This window comes from Zingiber officinale, chromosome 6B (genome assembly GCF_018446385.1).
Source record: "Zingiber officinale cultivar Zhangliang chromosome 6B, Zo_v1.1, whole genome shotgun sequence".
NCBI classification, from domain to species: Eukaryota; Viridiplantae; Streptophyta; class Magnoliopsida; order Zingiberales; family Zingiberaceae; genus Zingiber; species Zingiber officinale.
The window spans coordinates 40,276,994-40,302,089 of NC_055996.1; the positions used below are offsets into that span (position 1 = coordinate 40,276,994).

At 37.6% G+C, this 25,096-nt stretch overlaps 1 protein-coding gene across 1 annotated transcript; it reads left to right on the forward strand.

Annotated features, from left to right (window-relative positions):
* The first annotated feature begins 1,819 nt into the window (after positions 1–1,819).
* Positions 1,820–24,265, forward strand: LOC121992371 (ABC transporter C family MRP4-like). Its single transcript, XM_042546690.1, has 13 exons — positions 1,820–2,117; positions 2,184–2,364; positions 2,484–4,747; positions 4,824–5,144; positions 5,216–5,302; positions 11,901–12,584; positions 12,679–12,843; positions 20,127–20,421; positions 21,354–21,568; positions 22,147–22,452; positions 22,554–22,617; positions 23,157–23,396; positions 23,755–24,265. The coding sequence occupies exons 3-13, from the start codon at positions 2,702–2,704 to the stop codon at positions 23,865–23,867; spliced, it is 4,536 nt and encodes a 1,511-aa protein (XP_042402624.1). The 5' UTR covers positions 1,820–2,117; positions 2,184–2,364; positions 2,484–2,701; the 3' UTR covers positions 23,868–24,265.
* The last annotated feature ends 831 nt before the right edge of the window (positions 24,266–25,096 follow it).

Sequence of the window (25,096 nt, forward strand, 5' to 3'; positions counted from 1 at the left end):
TATTGATTTAAGAGGGAGATATGGGCTATAGAATTTGGATCGGACGAGTATAAGGATCTTCGAGTCAAATGTAATGAACTGGACGCCCATTTAACTATTTGGCAAAAGAACAGTTTTTTTAAAGGATACTAATAATTAAGGATGATTTTTATTTAAATAAATTTTTTTTGGTGTCAATTGAATGATGTCATAATTTACATTCATTCATATAATATGAGGATAGATTATCTTTTATTATAATTAATATAATTAAAAGTAATCGTCGAATTATCTGATGATTAATAAAAAATTTATGTGGGTCAAATTCATCACCTTCATAATTGGTTGATTTGAAAGTTGGATAACTATAATTAAAAAAAATAATTAAAAGCAGTGTTTGAAATGTTATAATCTAAACTTGTGTTATGTAAGTGATTGAAAGTTTATATATTTATTTTTTCAAATTTGAAAAAAAAAGAGATTAATCGGGCTTACCGTTTTCTGCTTCAGTCCTGCGTGAGGATTGAAATAGATTTACACAACTTATTTCTTCCACAGACCACACAATTGCTGACGCTCTTGATCGATCATTCAATTTCATCATCGTAAGGACAGATAAGTTAATAAATCATAAACAAAAACTGTCTGTTCATAATTATCTATATTGCAAAATATTTCGAGATTTTTACAATATCAGACTGTAAATAATATTGGGATAATTAGGACCGTCTCAACATTTCCCGAGGATCTAGGTAAACATAAATTTTAAAAATCCTTCAATATATTTTAAAATTTTTCCTCAAGTTTTTTTTCATTTGAATTTGAGATTGTTTTTTTTTAAAAATAAAATATTATTTTTATATAAAGTTTAGTTTTTTCGTTAATATTTAGATAATTTTTTTAAACACGGTTAAATTATTTAATCTTTTTGAGACATAAATAAAACTTTATTAATTTTAATTTTAAATTTTTTATGAAACATTTTATTTTACATTGTATGGATAAAAAAAATCTATGATTCATATTATTATCGAGGAAGAAAAAGAAAGAGTGAAAAGAACGTTCTTTGAAAGTATCATCGACGAGAGAGCATAAAAGTATAAAATTATTGATGAGAAAAGAAAAAAGACATAGAATATAAACATACAAAATTGAGGAGAAAAAAATAGTCACGAAATATGGGTGAAAGAATAATTAAGTTTTTGTCAAGATATTGAAGATATTGAGAAGGAAAGAGTTTATTAGTTTTATAAGATATATAATTAAATAAAATAAAATCTTGGCTAAGTGTAATTATGAGAAAATAATATTAAATAAAATAAAATTTTGACTAATTATAATTATGAGGAAATAAGAATATATTTAATGTGTAAATAGGAATAATGAATTAATTAATAAGATGCTATTAATATTAATATGTATACTATCATTAATTAATATTAATAATTTAATTTAATTTTTTTAATATCTTACTTAATCATTTAATCCCAATATTATTGGGGGCCTAGGCATAGAAATGCCTTAGCCGGCCGGGGAATAATCTCTAGAACAAGTTTTTCTAAATAAATTAATGGAGATGTTATTCGATCATTCAAATGCGCATTTTCTTAAATATAAAAACAACTTATCGATATTCATTCTCTGTCAGTGAAGATATAATCCGAACAGCAGAGGCATTATGATTGAAATAATTCTTCAAGTTTGAACCACATTATTATGCACGGAGAGCAGTTGTTTGAGATCTAAAATAATAACTGATTAATTGGATGCACTACTGGAGCTTTTCGCACGATGCCCTAATAATGTGGATAATCACAAGACTCTAAGCCTTCAGGTTTGTTCCATGCAAGATTCTTCGACATGCTCATGCGAACGCCCACTGGCCAGAATCTTTTGTATTTTACATATTCTGAAGCATAATCCATGAAGAATTTGCCAACTATCATTAAATATTCTGTGTGCTAAATTCTTGATCTCGTTGTTAAATATCCGCACGGTTCCTGATTATTACATTAGCCTGCAAGCTGTGAAGCCCCAAGCGAATCTGGTACCGTGATCACCTCTCCGTCTTGCCTATTCAAGACTTGCCATGGCGACAACACCCACTTCTTCCGCCACTTGATTTGTTCCGGGACCAGGTAATGCCGCTGCCCCTGCTCCTCCTCCTTTACCCACGCTTTGGCCTAACCGCGGCATCCCATCAGCTTTGCCTTTGCGTTGCGAAGAGAGCTGGAAAACGACGACAAGCGAAGGAATTGGAGTTTGGAGCGCCGAACCAAGCCCCACTCCCCGGCTCTGCGTCCCTGCCACGCCTCACGACTCCTAAAATCACTTTCCCTGGAATCATCAAACGGAGAGCGGTGAGAAGGGATTCAGTTTAAGACGGTAAAGATTGAAATTTTTTTGTTTCATTTTTCTTTATAGGGGGTTTTCCCTTCTTTTACCTTGCTCCCCTATGCGCCACTTTTCAATTTTGTTTTTTGTTTTTTCCCCTTCTTTGACAGACTAGCTTGGGGGGTGATGTTTTTGTTCCCATGTGCAATGTGTCGTGCCCTGCTGTAGAGTAGGCATCGATCTCCTTGCAACCTGTTGCCGCTTCTGGGTTCGTGTCATCGCTTTTTGATGTTGGAGAGCTTGATGGTGAAATGCCTGTTGCCGAAATCCTTTCTTGCGCTCGTTCCGGTTTGAGTTCTCTCGTCGAAATCCAATCTTCGGGCGGACAATGATTTCTTTAGGCTTCATCAGCTCACTCCGACGCCTCCCTTTCCCCGATCAAATTGCTGTCGCCGTACATACGTCGCTGCTCCTCTTCTTCCTGCTCTTTGCCTCCGCACGGCGAGTCCTCGCCTGCACCATCCGGCACCTCCCTACTCTCAAACATGATAGCCAGAACCCAGTCCCTGTTCATGGGGATTCAGGTTTCGGTCGGTTTGCAATTGCAAGGGTCGGTTATTGGTTCGAGGTCACGGCTTTCTGCTGCTGCTTTATTTTCTTCCTTCAGATTCTTGTGCTGGGGTATCTAACAGTTAACTTGATTTGGGGAGACTCCCAATCCAGAGACTATAGTCTTCTGTACCTTCCTTTTGTTCAAGCATTAGCTTGGATTGTGCTGGTTGCATCGGTATTCCACTGTAAATTCAAGGCAGTGGCTAAATTTCCATTCTGGATTAGGCTATGGTGGTTCTTCTCATTCATCCTCTGTTTCTACATTGCTTACCTTGATACCCAGCAATTCTTAGCTAATTCAATTAGTTTACAGTCGCACATGCTGTCTAACTATGCTTCATTCCCTGCTCTTGCCTTTCTTTTTGTTGCCTCTCTTAGGGGTATCACTGCTGTAGAACCACTCAGGGATCATCAAGACCTCAGGGAACCATTGCTTGCTGAAGAGGTGGGCTACCTTAGAGTCACCCCTTACAGTGAGGCAGGCCTTTTGAGCCTAGCCACTCTGTCCTGGCTTGACCCACTCCTGTCATTGGGTGCAAAAAGGCCACTAGAGCTGAAGGACATACCTCTGCTAGCTAAACAAGATCGTTCTAAAACTTGCTACAAAATATTAAATGCAAGTTGGCAAAAATTGAAACTGGAGAACCCTAACAAGCCACAGTCACTGGCATTGTCGATCTTCCGATCATTCTGGAAAGAAGCAGCCTTAAATGCTGTTTTTGCCGGTTTGAATACTGCAGTTTCTTTTGTGGGTCCTTATCTTATTAGTTACTTTGTTGATTACTTGAGTGGCAATATAGTATTTCGCAATGAGGGTTACATTTTGGCTTCAGTGTTCTTTGCTGCTAAATTGACAGAGACTATAACTGCTCGGCAGTGGTACATAGGAGTAGACATATTGGGCATGCATGTTAGATTAGCATTAACGCCGATGGTTTATAGGAAAGGGCTTAGACTATCCAGCTCAGCAAGGCAAAGTCACACAAGTGGTGAGATAATAAATTATATGGCAGTAGATGTGCAGAGAGTGGGTGATTATTCATGGTACCTCCACGACATATGGATGCTTCCACTGCAAATCATCCTTGCTTTAACAATCCTGTATAAAAATGTGGGGATTGAAACAATTGCAACACTGTTAGCTACCATATTTTCTATTATTGTTACAATTCCTCTTGCCAAGGTACAAGAACAGTATCAGGACAATTTAATGGCTGCTAAGGATGAACGAATGAGGAAGACATTTGAATGTTTGAAGACCATGAGAATCTTGAAGCTTCAGGCTTGGGAAGACCTCTACCGGTTGAAGTTAGAGGAGATGAGGAATGTTGAATTCAAGTGGCTTCGGAAGGCCCTTTATGCACAGTCTTTTATTACATTTATTTTTTGGGGATCTCCTATATTCATCTCAGTTATTACTTTTGCTACTTCTATATTGTTAGGTCATCATCTTACAGCTGGTGGGGTTCTTTCAGCATTAGCTACCTTCAGGATTCTTCAAGACCCTCTTAGGAGTTTTCCTGATTTGGTTTCTATGATGGCTCAGACAAAGGTTTCATTGGACCGCATAGCTGGGTTCTTGCAGGAGGAAGAATTATCAGAAGATGCTACTATAAATGTTCCACTGAGTATTACAAGCAATGCAATTGAAATTAAAGATGGAGAATTTTGTTGGGATACCTCCTCTGCCACACCCACACTTACTGATATACAACTAGAGGTTGCAAGAGGCATGCTTATTGCAATCTGTGGTGCAGTCGGTTCTGGAAAGTCAAGTTTCCTATCCTGTATTCTGGGTGAGATACCAAAAACCTTTGGCGAGGTGTGTAATCTTTCAAACCTCAATCTTTTATTAATTGTAAATCTTTTTTTACTACCTGATTGACCATAAATTCCAGGTTAGGATAAGTGGTTCTACAGCTTATGTACCTCAGTCAGCTTGGATTCAATCTGGAAATATAGAGGAGAATATTCTCTTTGGTAGCCCAATGGATAAACCAAGGTACAAAAGTGTTCTTAATGCTTGCTGCCTAAAGAAGGACTTGGAATTGCTAGCACATGGAGATCAAACCATGATAGGAGATAGAGGCATTAACCTGAGTGGCGGCCAGAAACAAAGGGTGCAGCTTGCTAGAGCACTTTATCAAGATGCAGATATTTATTTACTTGATGATCCTTTTAGTGCACTTGATGCTCACACTGGGAGCGAACTATTTACGGTTAGAATTTGCTATCCTTATATTTTTCGTTTCTTCTAGCATGATGATTGACAACTTATGCTCTCATACAGGAATACATATTAACAGCATTAGCTAGCAAGACTGTCATCTACATTACTCATCAAGTTGAGTTTCTACCTGCTGCTGATAAAATAGTGGTATGCAATGCTTTGGATATACTAATAGCTTATTTTATGTATCTGATTTCAGTGTTTTTTTTATAAAAATTTGGATAATAACTTCTTTTTGTTCTTTTAAAATATTTGCAAGTTAATTTTGATAGAAAAACTACCAATGTATTCATTTATGTAGCTTCATCACTATCCCATCTGTTACACTAAACAACACCTTCTTTGCTTTAATAAATTTCTGGCATACATTTCACTTAATTATCTTTTTGTTTTTTTTTGTCTTCTTCATCCTTATGTTCAATTGTTAGGATTCTCTATTTGTCTTGAGATCAACGACAACCAAATGTTTCACCCTCTTGTCAATTAAGTAAGTTCCAACACCTATCCTCATGAAATTGCATTTGTTTCAATGATTTGGGGTCGTCTATATGAATCTTATTTGTCCATTAAACTTTACACAATGTATACCATTATTAATATTCAGATCAATTAAATTATAATTTTATTACGGTGGTTGATGTTTTCATAAACTATTCGCAATCTCTTACATATTCTAAGAATATCATATCTATATTCTTATTATAGAATCTATTAATTGCCTTCAAATATAATCATGATTTCAAGTTATTTTTTCTCATTTTATAATCTGTTGTAGTTACAATTTGTAAAATCTAATAAGGAGTCCAGTCTAATCTAAAATATCCAGGCACAAAGATGGTAGACCTTTTGGTATTTGAAAATACTTAAAAAAAACTTATTTGGAGATACGAGGTAGAATTCTCTCTCCTTTCTTCCTACTTTGTCACAACTTGTTTTGGAAGAGAATTGACCCATTAGCCTATGTTACATAACTATTTTAAAACTTATTGCTCAAAGATACACATTTATCATATTTAAAGACGACATCACTATCCATACAATAACAACAACCAAGCCTTTTCCCACTAGGTGGGGTTGGTTGTATGAATCCTTTTACGCCATTGAGCTCTATCTCCTATTATATCATCATTTATATTTAAATAAATTTTATCTTGTTTTATTATTGTTAACCAAGTCTTTTTTGGTCTTCCTCTTCCTCGTTTGATATACATGTTTATTATAGTTTCACATCGCATAACAGGAGCATTTATTGATAGTCTAAGTACATGTCCGTACCATCTTAAACGTGTCTCTCGGAGTTTTTCCTCAATAGATGCAACTCCGACTTTCTCTCTAATGCTCTTATTTCTTATTTTGTCCATCCTCGTATGTCGACACATCCACCTTAACATCCTCATCTCTGCAACTCTCATCTTATGCTCATGTGCTCGAGTCATAGCCCAACATTCAGCTCCATATAATATAGCAGGCCTAACTGCGGTTTTATAGAACTTACTTTTAAGTTTAAGAGCTACTTTACGGTCACCTAAAACACTCGATGCTCCCCTCCATTTCAACCATCCTGCTCGTATTCTATGTAAGACATTTCTCTCAATCTCTCCATTGTTTTGTAAAAATGATCTTAAATATTTAAATCTCTCGGTTCCGGGCAACTCCTCCTCTCGTATATTAACAATTGTTTCATTACTTCTAATATTGCTAAACTTAAATTCCATATATTTTGTCTTTAATCTATTAAGCTTAAAACTTTTCCCTTCTAGTATTTCCTTTCAAGATTCTAGTTTAGCATTTACGCCTTCACGTGTTTCATTAACCAAAATAATATTATCTACAAACAACATGCACCACGGTACTGTGTCTTGAATGTGCATAGTGAGTTCATTCATAATTAGTGTAAAAAGATAGGGACTTAGAGCTGATCCTTGATGTAATCCTATTTTTATTGGAAATGCTTCAGTTACTCTGCCTGAAGTCTTTACTCTGGTCGTTACATCCTCATACATATCCTTAATTAGTTCAATATATGTTACAATAACACCTCTCTTTTCTAAAATTCTCCATATAATTTCTCTTGGGACTCTATCATAAGCTTTTTCTAAGTCAATGAATACCATGTGTAGATCTTGTTTTTGCTCCCGATAATTTTCAATTAATTGTCTAAGAAGATGTATAGCTTCTATTGTCGATCTTCCAGGCATGAACCAAAATTGATTTTCTGTCACTGTGATCTCCTTCTTTAATCTTTTTTCTATTACTTTTTCCCAAAGTTTCATAGTATGACTCATTAGTTTAATACCCCTATAGTTTGCACAATTTTGTACGTCTCCCTTGTTCTTATATAAGGGAACTAGAGTACTTATCCTCCATTGATCAGACATTTTTTTTGTTTTCAATATCATGTTAAATAATTTGTAAGCCATTCAATCCCTTCTTTCCCTAAGCACTTCCATACCTCTATCGGAATATCATCTGGTCCAACGACTTTTCCATTCTGCATCTCATTTAAAGTTTGTTTTACTTCAGTTTGAATTTTACGATAAAAATTAAAATTTCTATGCTCACCTACTTAAATTACATAAATTGGTCACCTAAACCTTCATTAAAAAGTTGATGAAAATACCTCTTCCACCGTTCTTTTATTTCTCCATCGTTTACTAGTACCCTATTACATTCATCTTTAATACATTTTATTCGACTAAGATCTCTTGTTTCCTTTCCCTCACTTTAGTTATTCTATAAATGTCTCTTTCCCTTTCTTTTGTATCCAATTTTTGATATAATCGTTCAAATGTTTCATTTTTTGCTTCACTCACTACTTTTTTAGCTTCTTTCTTGGCTATTGTATATTTTTTTAAGTTTTTCTTGTTCTTACAAATATATAATTCCTTATAAGCTATTCGTTTTTCCTTCACTTTCTCTTGTACTTTCTCATTCCACCACCAAGATTCTTTACCTAGTGGTGCATGTCCCTTTGACTCACCGAGTACCCTCTTAACTACTATTTTCAACTTTGATACCATCTTATCTCATGTTATATTAGAGTCATCTTACATTTCACCTAATGCTTGTACTTCTACCTTCTCCTTAAATATATTTTGCTTCTCATCCTTTAACTTCCACCACTTAATTTTAGGAATCGTATATATTTTTTTTTTATTGATACCATGTTTGAGGCGTATATCCAACACTATTAACCTATGTTGGGTAGTTAAGCTTTCTCCAGGGATGATTTTGCAATCTTTACAAATCTTTCTATCCTTCTTCCTAATCATAAGAAAGTCAATTTGTGATTTATTATTCCCACTTTTGAATGTGACTAAGTGTTCTTCTCTTTTCTTAAAAAACGTATTAGCTAATATAAGGTCATATGCTATCGCAAAATCTAATATAGTTTTCCCTTCCTCATTCCAAACCCATAACTCCCATGTACTCTCTCATATTCCTCATCTTTCACCATGCCCCATTTAAATCACCCTATTAAAATCATTTTATTTGGTGGAATATTTTGTAATATTTCATCTAAGTCCTCCCAAAATCTTGATTTGGTAGCTTTATCTAATCCTACCTGTGGTGCATATACATTAATTATGTTCATAGTTTCTTTCGCCACTATTATCTTAAGGGCTATAATTCTATCCCCTTTTCTAACTACTCCTACAACTTCATCCTTTAACAAACTATCCACAATAATACTCACTCTATTTCTTGCTTTATTCTGTCCAGTGTACCATAACTTAAAACTCAAGTTCTCTATCATCTTTGCCTTCTCGCCTACCCATTTTGTCTCTTGCACACACAAAATACTAATTCTTCTCCTAATCATCATATCTACTACCTCCATTGATTTACCAGTGAGAGTTCCTATATTCCATGTTCCAAATCTTAGATTATTAGTTTTCCTATCATATTTGTTCTTATCCAACATATGGTGTGAGAACTCTTGCTTATTTAACACTACACTCAAGTTCTCATGGAGATGTAGCGGTCCTTGCTGAGACGTTACAGTTAGACCTATAACGCGAACTCTTGCATATTTAGCACTACACTCGAGTTCTGGAGATGTAGCGATCCTTGCCGAGACGTTACAGTCGGACCTTGCAACGCGTTCCTTCCGGGGAACAACCTAACATTAGCACAATAGTTTAATGGATCCATTCATTGAATATTTGTCATAATTTTGACATTGATTGGTAACCTAACGCAACCCTCCTCCTTTATCCGGACTTGGGACCGACCATGACCGGTCATCATGGGCGGAGTTACAACACCACTATCCATGCAAATCAAAAATTGAGAAAACACAAGAATACAGTATGGCACAAACTCTCAAACTCAAATTGTCAACCTTGTTCAGAGAGCTTAGTTCCTATATATGGGATGAACTCCTCTCTTATAATAGTGTCAATCATTTCATCATAACCATAAGATAGCACATAGTAGGAAATAGACAATAACAAAATAGTAATAAATGTTGAATTTTGTTCATATAAATCTGAAAGCTCAAGTTGACATAATGCAAATGGATTCCTGCAATAAAAAAACTCAAGTAAAAAGGCATATGATGGTAAAAACAATAATGTGAATATACAAAATGGTGAAAAGACATGACACTAGAACCTATCTCTAAAAGTAGTTGTCGAGCATCTCTGAGCATGACCTAACTCGAAGAATAAGACTAACCTCAAGTTATTGCCTCAACTTTGTGAATTTAAGTTTAAAGGAAGAGGAGCACATGAGTGCTAAGTGAGGTAAGAATGGATGTACATGATATAATATCTCATAGAGGAAAATAAAGTATTTAGCGTATTAAATACTTTTGTTTCCTTATTACTAAATATAATCGACCAATTTTTGTTATTTATTATTTATTTTCTCTTAGGTAAGTTCACCTTTTATCTCATGTTCTCTTTTATATTCTTTAAGATTATCCATCTTTATTTTATATGAATATATATCTCATAAAACAACAAAAGTGTTGCAATCACCAAGTATGTTTGATGTCCGCATAATGTAGGAGGATGTGGCCCCCTATTCATATCACAATGAGGTCTGGGGTTCGAATCTCGGCAAAGCCAAGGTAAATACCTCCCTTATGTGCTAGTCACTATTTCAAAGGTTAGTAGCCGCCCGTGATTTACCTCCTCCGTGTTGACCTTGGGATGGGTTGGCGGGGGCGCTGGGAAATGCTACAATGAGAGGACATCTCTTTATATACTAATGATTTGTAGTCCCACATCACACACTAATGGATTAAAGGCCTAAAGCAACAATTCAAATATATGGTCTCTTTTTTTTGTCTCCTATTTATTTTCCTCTACGAGATATTATATCATGTACATCCCTTTGTGCCACACTTAGCACTTGTATGCTCGCGCTCCACTTTCTTTGGCCTCCTCCAGTTTTGTTGAGTTGAGACGATCATTTAAGGTGGATCTTATCTTCTAATTAGGTCATATTCAAAGATCCCCGACGATCGCTTTGGAGATGAGTTGTAGTAAATGCCTTTTTTACTATTTAGCATATTCACATTATTGTTTTTTGTCATATGGAATTTTATTGGAGTATGATACTTTTCTGTTGCATGAGTCCATTTATATTATGTCAGTTTGACTTTTGATTAATATAAATAAAAATTAACATTTATTATCATTTCATGGTTATGTGCTATCATGTTGTGGTTATGATGCAACAATTGATATTATTGTCAGCGAGGAGTCCATCCCCCCTTACATTGGAACGAAACCCTTCGGATTGTGACTTATACTTTAATATTTCTTCTTTCTGGCCAAATGTTGCTGGAGTGAAGGGACTTGCTCTAATATCATGTTAAGTCCTAAGTGTTAGTCTAATCAAAACAAAAATGCCAAGATGCTTAGGCATGGAACCTCTTGGTATTGAAGTTTATTTTAATAATTATCATTTGGAAATGATATATGAAAATGAGATGTGAGATTAAGATTTTTTTTAATCCTATCATCACTTCCTACTCTTTAATATACCTAATTACTCTTGGATATTGTTTCTTATAACTCCATATATTCATCTTAACATTCTTGTCTCTAGTACATTAGGCTTTTATGTGGCTTGCGTCTTAATAGTCCAACCCTTGAATCAATAAGGTATGGCGGCACCAAAGTCATAAAATTTTTCTTTTTACCTAAGAGGAGCACATAAAAGACTCTAAAAGCTCCTCTCCTTTTCCCCCTCTCATTTTTTAATCCTATTAATGGCGTCTTCAAAAAGATCCCCTTTTTATAATAGATCCATGATAAAATTATTTCAAATTCATCCATTTTAACTATTACTATCCAATCAATTTTTTTTTTTAAACTGAAACTACATTTCATACTTTCAAATTTTCTTCTACTTATCATAAAATCTTTAGTTCCAACACATGTACCCTTAACTAAACTTTCATTGTTCCATTATTTCTTATAATTTTCTCAATTCAGGAATCTTTTGATCTAGCCCTTGCTGATGTCAAGCAAATTCCCATTATTATACTAAAATTAATACCATGTTAGTAAGGTGCTATTGAATAAATAAGTTATTCAATGCTATTAACTTTTAATGAAATATTTTAATTACTTAATGTTATTGATCCTGTGGATTATTTAGAAAATTCTCATCCCTATGCTAAAATTAATACCATTTTAGTAAAGTACTGTTGAATTGATAATTATCCCTGTGTTTGAGTTCCATCCTGAAAATGATAGTTTAGAAAAGTCACTCACTTTCTTTGCAGGTCCTGAAAAATGGCCGCATTATACAAGCTGGCAGATATGAAGAGCTCTTGCATTCTGGCACCGACTTCAATGCGTTAGTTTCAGCTCACCTTGAAGCAATTGAAACAATGGATATTTTGGAAGACACAAGTGGAACCACTGATATTAACTCTTCCGTCACCTCAAGTAAAAGATTAACACAAAGTCCAAGTAACATTGACAATTTGAAAAGTGAAATACCAGACAATGAACAAGTATCTAAAGAAAAAGCAGTAAAAGAGAAAAAGAAAGTCAAAAGCATGAGGAAGAAACTATTGTCTCAGGAAGAGGAGCGTGAAAGAGGAAGAGTTAGCTTGAAAGTATACTTGTCATATATGGCTGCAGCATACAAAGGAACACTAATACCTTTGATCATCCTTGCTCAAGTAATATTTCAGGTGCTCCAAATAGCAAGCAACTGGTGGATGGCATGGGCAAATCCTCAAACTAGAGGAGACAAACCAAAAGCAGATAGCATGCTTCTTTTAGTTGTTTATATGAGCCTTGCTTTTGGGAGTTCACTCTTTGTTTTTATTAGAGCTGTTCTTGTAGCTACATTTGGGTTAGCAGCTTCACAGAAATTGTTTCTGAGAATGCTTAGGACTGTATTTCGAGCTCCAATGTCATTCTTTGATACTACTCCAGCTGGGAGAATCCTTAATCGAGTAAGCATCTCTTTTTGTTCCTAGGCAATACTGAACATACTTGTGGCATTATATGGTATATTTCTCTCTTCTAATTTTCTCTTTGAATTATCAGGTTTCGGTGGATCAAACCGTCATGGATCTTGATATACCTTTCAGACTAGGTGGGTTTGCTGCAACGACAATACAACTTCTTGGTATAGTTGGAGTTATGTCCAAAGTCACTTGGCAAGTGCTGCTTCTATTTGTTCCAATGGCAATAGTATGCTTATGGATGCAGGTAATTAATTTCTAGAATGCAAGCACTTTTCTATATAATTAATTTTTTACCATATATATTCTAGAAAATGTCTTCGGAAATCGTCTCCTGCAAAATAGGGTAAGGCTATGTATGATAAACCCTACCCTGGGACCCGCATTGGCCAGAGCTTCATGCCCTTTTTATATTCGGGAAAATGTCTACATTATTTTTCCATTAGGTTCTTTATTCTAATCTTGTTTGATCATTTTGAATACCATATGAGAAATATTTTTGTGGAATACTGTTTCCCTTTGTTTGTTAACAGCTATAGCAAAGTTGTATTTTGGGACAAATAATTTTATATGAAAATGTATAATATCACAACAAATGGAGCTCCATTGAATAAAAAAGGTATAAAAGTAATAGATAGATGCAGCTTGGAAAAACTAGATTTTTTATTCGTTGTTTTTGCTTGATGAGGACAATGATTCCTCCTAACCATTTTGCATTGAGAAGTTGGTTTTCTTTTGCTTTTAACTAGATAGAATCTAGATTTTTATTGGGACCTTTTGTGCAAATGAACCGTTTCTATAGTTTGATTTGTGAATTAAAATTTCTCTTGGCAATCTACATTACCACATTTGACCATCATCCATCCTTCTCCATTTGGAATTTTTTTAAAAAAAAATTTCAATTTGTTTGTTCCATTTTTATATTGTTCAAATGCATGGGATCATAGAACTTGCTCGAGGGCACTAGGGGTTAAAAAGTTGATCCTCCAACATTATCACTAATCTTATCCGGGGGTCGAAATTGACTAATCAAAATTAATGATGCTTCCCCTAATAATTTCAAAGGCATAAAATTGTAAGGGTAGCAATCTAAACCAAATCCAAGCCCTTTTAATGACTTACCAAGATATGGATCGATCAACAAGGGGAAGTCATATTGCATGCAATGGGTGGAGGAAGAGGTGGAGAGGGGGAAGCGAGCAATTCTACGGGAAAGTTAAGGGTACAAAACTATCTCTTAAGGGGTTTTATAGAGTGAGGGAGGATGAGTCACTTAGGTTGTGTCTCGAAAATACTAGTTGCAACAATGGATTGATCAAGCTATGATTGTTGTTGTTGTGAAACTCCCCGGGCGAAGGCGGGTTGCTATAAACGGATGACACAAAGAGTTAGAGTTAGAGGAAGCTTGGGTTGTAGGAATATGATCCTGTCGGGAAGTTGAGAAGACGAACCTGCCGTTGTGATGTGTCTGGAAGGTTGACCGCATCCCCATGATCCGGATGGTGATTTGTCTCCTGTGTTGACCAAGTCGCCTGGAATCCTCGGGTCAACAATACCTGTAGCCATCGACCGGGTTGCCCCGGTCTCTGGTACCTCGGTGCTCGAGGTGAATTCCACAAATATATAAGCAGTCGAATAAATGCCTAGTAGAATAATGACGTAAACGAGATATGAGTACAGGAACGTACCCCGGCCTCGGGCGCCCTCAGATGGATGGATGAGCTGGTTAAGGCGCTGATCGAGTCGTCGCAGCCCTGGCGAGTAGATGGATGTGAGTCAGCTGAGGAGCCAGACCGGAGGACGGTGACACTGAATCCAATGCGGCGTGGACCCAGAAGGCGGCATGTAAGCCGAGACATAATAACGGCTCGCAGGCCGACACACGGCACGTAGGCCGAATGATATCAATGTGTGGCTCACAATCGGAGTAGCAATGCGGAGAGCGAAATACAATGACTCAATCAGTTTGTAGCTATACAGATTTATAGAATAGGCCCTTTAATTAGCGTACCTCACCTGATACTTACACCTCTCACTTGGCGGTTCAGATGAATCATATGCTACTGTAGCTAATTCCAGAAGATTACAAACAAGCATGCTGTAGCTCGAGCACAAGTGCATCCCGAACTTGGTTCAATTACTTTTAGGTGCCGAGAGTGTCACAAGGAACCGAGGAGACCACCGATCACCTCGAAGCGCCAAGCATCTCTGCAATAGCCGGTGTTGGATTCGCCGACGGCGACTAAGAGGAAGGAGAAAGTGAACTGAGGAAAAGCAGCGACGTGTGCGACCGGGTCGCCGCGCTGCCAGCGCTGGCACGGTCAGCGCTACGAGGATGACCACCAAGCCAACCTCGCGGCCGTCGAGGAGCTGGGCGGAGTAGCCGGTGGTGGCGCGACGGGTAGGGAGAAGGGCGACAAGCATTGGCGTGAGGGAGAGGAGGTGGCGGCGAGAAAGGGAGCAGTCGAATAAGCTTAGCTCCTCTTTGCAGCAGCGAAAAACAGAGGCACGAAGAAACCCCCCTTCTTCTTGGTGACAGCGTTGGAGTGAACAGGAGGTGGAGGCGAGGAGGAGGACCACGCCGGCGGCTTCGTCGGTTGCCGGCGAAGGGCGTGAGAGGGGCAGACCCAGGCCTCTCCTTGGCTGGCGTCGGGCCAAGCCTCCCCCCTGCAGGTGCTACAGTGCCCTTCTTAAAAGAAAAACCCTATTCCTGTCCAATGACGAAACTGCCCTTCCTCTTTCCCTTAATTCCCTTTAACCCCTCAATATATCCGCATCACAAGCCTCCCCTTCAAGTCTAGTCGAAGGAGGCGTAAGTCCGACTGACTGGACAGTCCATCGCAAAGGGCTGAACCGCCCTTGATACCAAAGTCAAATTGCTGAACACAATGTACAATGTCACGCGAGCGGTCGCTATAATAATGGTGTCGCATGAGATAGCAACGATGCCAAGCGGATCAAGTCGATAACTGACTCGAGGCCGAGCGAACGATAAACATCAAACGAGCGGCAAAATAACAGGCGAGCGACGAGTGCAAGGATAGTAGACCAAGCGACACGCTGGACAACGAGTAGACCGAGCGGACAAGCGATGCCTAGCCCGCGACCGCGAAGATGCCGAACGGGCGATCGGAAGGATGTCGATCGGGTGGATAGATGCTGGGCGGACGATGCCGAGCGTGTGACCTAGCTCAAGCGTGTGGCCGAACGGACGGTCAAGCGATACTGGTCAGATGACTGCAAGGGTGCTGACCGAGCAACCCATAGGATATCGAACGGACGATCGTGAAATGTCGACCTGGCAATCGAGTGGTACTGAATGGGACGATGCCGAGTGGCCGCATCACCTGTGAGCTGATCGGAAGTGTAGACCGTGAATCAAAGACGCACGGAAGCGAAAGTCTTTAGCCGAGCGGGCATAGAGCCCGTGAGATATCCTGGTCTGAAACCAGTGGACACTTTGATCCGTGGTCATTAAAGCTGGCTCGACCCCGAACGAGGGAGATATGAGATCCGATAAGCTGGTCCGCGACCAGTGAAGACTGCTTGACCCCGACTGGGGGAGATAGATGCTCTGATAAGTTGGTCCGAAACCCTTAAAAATCGTTCAACCCCGAACGGGGGAGGTAGATGCTCGGATGTTCTGGTCTATGACCAGTGAAGACTGCTCGATCCCGAACAGGGGAGATATGTAATAATAGAAGCTGGTCCGAAACCAGTGAAGACCACTCGACCCCGAACGGGGGAGATGTAATAACTGAAGCTGGTCCGAGACCAGTGAAGACTGCTCAACCCCGAACGGGGGAGATGAAATAACCGAATCTGGTCCGAGACCAGTGAAGACCACTCGACCCCGAACGGGGGAGATGAAATAATCGAAGCTGGTCCGAGACCAGTGAAGACCACTCGACCCCCGAACGGGGGAGATGTAATAACTGAAGCTGGTCCGAGACCATTGAAGACCACTCGACCCCGAACGGGGGAGATGTAATAACTGAAGCTGGTCCCATTGAAGACCACTCGACCCCGAACGGGGGAGATGTAATAACTGAAGCTGGTCCGAGACCAGTGAAGACCGTTCGACCCCGAACGGGGGAGATAACATATCTGAAACTGGTTCGAGACCAGTGAAGAACGCACGACCCCGAACGGGGGAGATAAAATATTCGAAGCTGGTCCGAGACCAGTGAAGAACGCTCGACCCCGAACGGGGGAGATAAAATATCTGAAGCTGGTCCGAGACCAGTGAAGACCGCTCGACCCTGAACGGGGGAGATAAAATATCTGAAGCTGGTCCGAGACCAGTGAAGACCGCTCGACCCTGAACGGGGGAGATAAAATATCTGAAGCTGGTCCGAGACCAGTGAAGAACGCTCGACCCCGAACGGGGGAGATAAAATATTTGAAGCTGGTCCGAGACCAGTGAAGAACGCTCGACCCCGAACGGGGGAGATAAAATATCTGAAACTGGTTCGAGACCAGTGAAGACCGTTTGACCCCGAACAGGGGAGATAACATATCTGAAATTGGTCCGATTACAAAGTGTATTATTAGTCAAAACAAAACAAGTTTATATTCGCAGGTAAACAAGTGATAAATGCTAATTAAACACTTAACAACAATAATACACATCATATTTCACATTGCAATGAAATAAAACATAACATTACAAAACAAGTTATAACTAAACATACAATTCAAAAATCCAAATTGGCACATCTCAATAAAACACATAAGAATCTCACATATAAGTTCAAATTACTGTCATGCTACAATATAAAAATGTGGATAATTTAGGATTATGCTACAATTGTGTAAGTTCATAACAATTTAGTTTAGCTCTCTCTAGGTGAATAAAACTATCAAGAAAATTAAAATAAACCTTTTTTTAATTAACTTGCTTGGACAGCTTGCCTAGAGCTCCTAGGAGGGTAGCTTGGAATGCTTTTTGGAATATTCATCTAAGGGAAACCTATTCACTAGGTGAAGTGGTTCCTTCCATTTTGCCTATGCTTAAATCATTTTTAGAATAATGTTATTTAATCTCTAACTATGATCATAAGGGGAATGCTAGTGTTCAATATATTGATACATTGCAATGATTACTTTATTTTATAAAAATAAACATGAAGGAAAAGGAGATGCATAAAAGGAAAATATATTTTTAGTAAGATGCTAAATAAAAATATGTAATGATATATATCAAAAGCAATTCGGAAATATTTAGAGGCCAACCAACAAGACTCACAATGAATTAGATGAAGAATATCTTCTAATATCATTTTGTTCATATTGAGGCTCATACAAAAACTTAAACTTGGAACTACTAATGCACAACCCACTTGACCAATAACCCTATCAAATAAATTTCTTGGATAAATTCTTTAATACTCCTCTACGGAGCATAGATACCATCTATGACCAGCTTGTTAAATAAACTAAAGACACTCTCATAAACATACAAGGACAACACTTGCATGCCAGTCAAGTTGCTAACAAAAGATGGTAGCAATGTTGCGTGCATCTGCGTGACATGTTATTGTTAGCAAACTAGTAAGTCATGAGCAAAGAGTAATATCAGCAGTGGTAACATTCACATAAGGTGTGACTATCAATAAGATGTTGGATTGTAATTAAATATTTGTAGTGGTAACACTTTCATCTCCTAGAAGTCCTAGAGACCAAAAGCTAGTTATCTTTGTTTAGTTGTAAGTAAACACCAGTAGTAGTGGTGCCTCCAAGCTTTTGTGTGAGTTTCATATCTTTAAAGGGAGGTTGTTGTTCTCTATTTTGTGGGTTCTCTTGGACTTTGCACAAATTCCATACATATAGGAGTGAGCAGGAATGAGCAACACACATGACATGAAAGAAGAGTAAAGGTTGGGCTATATTTGGAGAATAAGCTTGCTAGATGGAGCGGAAGCAAGAGGGCTCCATACAAATCCTTCATCAAGGAGGCAAGGGTGTCACACAAGATGGTCTGTGGAGGTGGCAGTAACATCAATCATGCACAAACAGTGATGTTGCTAGTCATACAAGTAGGGAATTTTTGGCTAGGGCTATCCTCTGTTCATAATTCACCTAAGAAGGGAAGGTCTACAGGAGAGGATATGGATCTTGAAGATACAAAGTTTTTTGAAGGCTCTGTTATGATAGAAGATTTGTACATGTGAGGAGATGTGAAAATGAAGCGAAAACAACCTAAATGACATTGGCAAGGAGGATCTTCACTATTCAAGTAAACCTACTCATGTAGGCCATGAGGAAGTTATGCCTCTAAAATCTGCATGAGAGAGAAAGATAGGGCAAAGAAGTGACCTCCACTTAATGTAATACCACTTTGAAAAACTTAACCCTTGATTAGGACCTCTTATAGCATGTAGAATTTGGTGAAAAAGCATTCTATTGCTTATCTTTTATGAAAGAACTTTAATATTATGCAGAGGCTTATGATAAAATTTAAATCTAGAACTACTAGTAGGGGGCTAAATCCATTACACCAATGATCTCGCCAATCTAATAGCTCTAACAGCCAATATCCCTCACACATGCTGAATCTATTATAGAGAAAAGCCAAATCATGGCATTGATAGAACCGTTGCATTTTATATGGGGTTTTAACCTCTCTTGATTTGCCTCCTCATCTAGCCATTGCAACTACTACAACAACAACTAAGTCATATCTCACTAAGTGGGAGCAGCTATTTCAAATGCACAAATGAAAAAAGAAGCCAGAGCTAGTAAGGGAAAGCCCTTATATGAGCGCCAATGTACACATGAGTAAACCCCAAACACCCAAAAGAGGAAGTATATACATTTGGTCATGCATAACAAAATCAAGGAAAGCAGTCATCGCCCCATCAAACTGGTCTATTAGGTGGGGGCTCGAGTTCTGCCATATTCCCAATGTATTCCGGAACCCCTTGCCCCGCCTAATAGACCTAATGGTTGGGGAACCTCCAAGAAGAGTTACCCTGGACTAGAGTAGGTTGGGAACATGGCAAGGGAGGGCATTGCACTTGCAAGAAAAAAGAATTACAAAAAATAAACTGAGAGATGACATCACTATCTAATACTTATGACACTTTTGGAATCTCCCACTTGCTTTCCATTCAAATTTATAGTGAACTTGTGGTTACAAATACAAGCTCAATCTATCTCACCATAGCATGAGGAATTCCAAATTTTTCAGTATCACTACTAGAAATTTTCTACATAATGGACCAAAAACTTTATGCAAATCCACTCAAACACTTTTTGGAGGCCCACACTTTAAATGATACTTACAAAGCAATTCCATATAATATCGAACTATCTTGGATATGTATACTTTTCGTAAAGAATGTTGATTGAAAGCAATAAAATCAGGGAAAGCAAGCTTCAGACAGCCTGCCACCATTTAGCAATAAATCTATTTATACTCTCATCTTTTTTCTACTTATGTCTATGTGTGATAGATAAGGGAGCTCTTTCTTATTGAATTGCAACCCTGGTTACTTAATTGTTTCTCAAAACTCTTCGTCTTTGCAGAAATATTACATGGCGTCATCAAGGGAACTAGTGCGGATTCTTAGCATACAAAAATCCCCAGTAATTCATCTTTTTGGAGAATCTATTGCTGGAGCTGCTATAATTAGAGGGTTTTGTCAAGAAAAACGCTTTATGAAGAGAAATCTATACTTACTGGATAGCTTTGCACGCCCATTTTTCTGCAGTATTGCAGCTATTGAATGGCTTTGCTTGCGGATGGAATTGCTCTCAACATTTGTATTTGCTTTCTGCATGGCACTCCTTGTCAGCTTTCCACATGGATATATCGACCCTAGTATGTATACATCATTTTTATGAATTATAGGATTAATTAATGAATTTTTGTCATGGTGGTATTTGAACTTGGTAGAATCTCGCACTTACACTTGATGGAGGCAGAGGTACAATTGACTCAGATTCCCAGTTAGTATGCTTCAAGTCAAAACTTTATTTCTTTAACTATTTTCCTGAACTTTTCCAGCTCTCTTCTTCTTTCCTCCCTCCCTCCCTCCCATTCCTTGAATCAAACACACTAACAAAATTCTTAAGTCACCAGCATCTCCAAAGTAAATGAATGTCGTGGTAACACCAACTGCTCTCTCTTTTCATTTTCTCTCCTCTCAGCTTAACCCTACTGATCTCTGCTCTAAAGTCATCATAGCTCCTAGAGATATTGCTACCAACCTCTTTATTCCTCCCTTCCCAACTAAAAACCCTCCTCATATCCATTATCAAGCTGCACCATCTCCAAAACAGATTGATGCCAGCACCACTTAGCTTAAACCCCCCCAAAAGTCTATGTAGCAAGAATAGCCTTTGACAAGATGACATAAATTCATACATCAACAAGTGGAACCATAATGGAATTGGGAGAATGGGAGGAAAGAGAAAAGAGAAATGAAGAAAGTTTGATCAGGAGTTTTTTTTTTACACTAAAAACATGATGAATAGGAACCACACAACCTTCCCTAGGCACATCAAGATTGACTTGAATGATATATTTTGGTAAGTTTGCACACAAAATTGGGAGACAATTTATGGTCATCTATTTGAAATGGATGTATAGTTTATGCATTATTATACCCAGAATACAATGAAATAGATTTTTGCTGCACACTGGACCTGACAACTTAAGTTATACCCCTTCTTTCTAATGGATATTGTAATGATCTTTGTATGATTCTATGGTTGATATTTTCTATTTACAAACTTACTTTAATGCTGTAGGTATGGCAGGTCTAGCAGTTACCTATGGCTTAAATATGAATGCTCGTTTATCACGGTGGATATTGAGCTTTTGTAAACTTGAGAATAAAATAATTTCCATTGAGCGCATACATCAATATTGTCAGATCCCAAGTGAAGCACCTACTATCATTGAGGATTTTCGCCCTGCATCTTCATGGCCTCAGACTGGAACTATTGAACTAATTGATCTCAAGGTTTGTTTCGAAGTTCATTTTGGTGTTCTGAGACTAATTAATTAAATTTATTTTGGAATCCTGAATTCATATTTTAGTCACTCTGACTAAACCATGAGGTATTACTTCAAAGGATTTCCCATCCATCACATTCCTTGCTAGGTAGTTGGCATGAACAAGAAATCTGACATAGTCATCTCAGAAGACAATCTGTTCATTCTCCATCTAGCATGCACATGAAGTATATATTTTCATTACTGGTTTCCTTGGAAAGGAATTCTGTGGTAGAAAAGCTATCGATTAAGAAAGAACCATATTTATGAGAACATGTGTATAATTGATTAGAGAATGATTGAATCCCTACATAGTTATATATTGTTTAAATGTTCATGACTTCCTACTTGCTCTCATAGAAGACATTTGATAGTTAGCAAGTCAATTCATGTTTATGCATACCTACATTGTTGTCTTTATTGAACACATAATTTGGACATGCTGCTGAATTGTATGCATAGAAGCCTCTTCTTCTACATAATGAATGTTGTCACTTTTACTACCTGATAGTGATTAATTTGATTTTCCTCTCAATGTCAAAAAAGGCCCGTTATAAAGACAATTTACCTATGGTCCTTAACGGCATAAGCTGCAAGTTTCCTGGTGGAAAAAAGATTGGAATTGTTGGGCGAACTGGAAGTGGTAAATCCACTCTTATACAAGCCTTGTTCCGCCTAATTGAACCTGCAGAAGGAAAAATCATCATTGATGGTATAGACATTTCTACCATTGGCCTTCATGATCTTCGTTCTCAGCTTAGCATCATTCCCCAAGAGCCAACACTATTTGAGGGTACTATCAGGATCAATCTTGATCCTCTTGAAGAGCATTCTGATCATGAAATCTGGCAGGTGTTAGTTTAATAGACTACATGTTTTTGTTGTTGTATATTAAAATAGTAATAATAATAGTAGTAGTAATAGTAATAATAATAGTACCTTTTTGTCCCTAGGCACTTGATAAATGTCAGCTTGGAGATGTTATCCGTCATAAGAGAGAAAAGCTTGATGTTCCAGGTATATATTACTTGTTTGCATGGAGAAACAAGGGGAAAAATAACTTTCCTTCAGGTTTATAGTCTATGTGCTCTTTTTCATCTATATACTCGCATATAAAAATTCTAATGCTCTGAAAAGATTAAAGTAAGAGCAATGAAACTAGCAAATTTGCAATAGCATCTGTTATGCCTTTTCTTTGGGTACCCATTGGTATGGCTGAACCAGTTTAAAGGGTGACAATTCAGCAGATAGTACATATCAGTATTTTTCATGCATGTCATGCAGATTTGATTCTAGCCTATGTTAGCATAGATTGGCATGTTTGAATCCTCCACATTGTGGATTTCTATTTTTTTCGACCTAGATTCCTCATATCTATATTCCGTAAAAGAACAAGAAATTTCACTACAGATTTTACTTGTTGCAATGTGCATACCATGCAATTCTAAGAAAAAGTACATCTGGTTGCTGTAGCTTTATTCTATTATTTGCATACAATGTTTAAACAGTTTCATCATGTTTTATGGATTAATAACTGTCATTTCTGAACTCTCCAGTCTCCGAGAATGGAGAAAACTGGAGTGTCGGACAACGCCAACTTGTTTCTCTAGGCAGGGCTTTGCTCAAACGGGCTAGAATATTAGTGCTTGATGAAGCGACAGCCTCAGTTGACACTGCCACAGATAACCTTATCCAAAAGATAATACGTAGAGAGTTCAGAGAGTGTACTGTCTGCACCATTGCACATCGTATACCGACAGTTATTGACAGTGACCTCGTTTTAGTCCTTAGCGATGGTGAGTTCTAATCGAGCTAATTTCAATATCAATTCTATCTGAAGATATATATATATGGAATCTTTGTTGACTGCTTTCTCTTTGTTTTTGTTGTTGATTTATTTTTATATATGTGACATATTGGCAGTATTTTGTGCTAAGTTTCTGAGTCACTCCTTGACATTATTCTGAACTATCCTTGTCTAATGGTTCCTATAACATCATTGTGAACTATCCTTATTGTTGTGGGAACATTTTTTTGGAGGATCATTGACTTTATTTCTTAAGACGCGATTTCTTAATTATACTTCATTTTGACTGTTTCAATCATTATTTGGCATTTTGTCTTTTTAACATTTTATTGGCTGATGCATCCCAGGTAGAGTTGCTGAGTTCAACAACCCACGTCGGTTACTGGAAGAGAAGTCATCCATGTTTCATGGATTAGTTTCTGAATACTCAACACGATCCAGCAGCTTCCATGATTATTGAAAATGAGCAAAGTCAATGAGCAAGCTAGAAATGTTTCTAATGGGTGATGCAGTTGATCAGTTAGTAGACAGCATAGTAGTTTCCAAACCAGCATAAGGAGAAAAGTATAGAAAAATGTGGATAGTCCAAATTCAAGCTTCCTTCAAAGCCTGTAAGACCAGAGTTAGGATACATCTCGTGTAAATATGCATTTACTCTAGGTTAGTGCAAAACAAGGGAGCTGGAAAATGAATCCACGATTTTCTGCTTAGGTAGAAAAATAAGGCAATTTTGACATTATGTTTTAGAATAGTTTACGCATTTTCATTTCTAAGATAAGTCTAGGATGTGTAATCATCAAAGATTCTGTACTACTAAACTGAGGTCAGTCATCAAAGAGGTAGGTTTACTTTACAGGATATCTCGCTTTCCTTTCAGCTCTCAGGTTTGATCCTAAACATCAAACACCATAATCAAACATGATTGCAAAGGTTACTGATTTTCCAACATTGACGAGGCAAATTAAACACTCCAAAATAAATCAGATGCATCATGCAAGTTAAACTGATGGGGAAAAAAAATGGACGAACAAAGGGGTAAAACAAAAAATAAAGTATTCAATCAGTTATCGAATTCTATTAATGAAATCAAAAGAATGGAATGGATCATATTTATATTTCCGTTCCATTGTCTTAGTTTCATTCCAGATTCTATTCAATTCAATTTATGCATACCAAAGCCAACCTAAGTGTGAAAGGCATCCTGATGGTTTGCTTGTTAGTGTATGCGATTACTTATGTTGATCGAGTGTGGTGCCATGTGTTGCGCCTACGTCAAATGATCAATCAAGTGTGAAGAGTGTCGCTGGGAATGATACGTAGAGAGCTTATTTGGGTGAGTTTGAAGTTTTAAGGAGTTTAGTACCGGTAGTGCTCAAGGTTTGAGCAACCAAAACTATGTTCGTCAACTTAAAAAAAATGTTGTTTTAGCTTCCTAATTTTTAATTCAAAGATAATGGATCAGATTGTCACAATTAGAGGGAGAGCTAAATAGATGTGTTTAATTTTATTTGTTCGCTTTTGTACTTGTCTACAAATCAGTAGTTTGTGCAATGGAAATGAAATGAACAAACGCAACAAAAAAAATACAAACCGGTCCCTTTGTGGTTTAGAATCATGATTTCTATTCCATGGTGTTTAATTTGTCAGTGGATCCATTCAAGTAATATCGCTATCTTTTTCTTTTTTGAA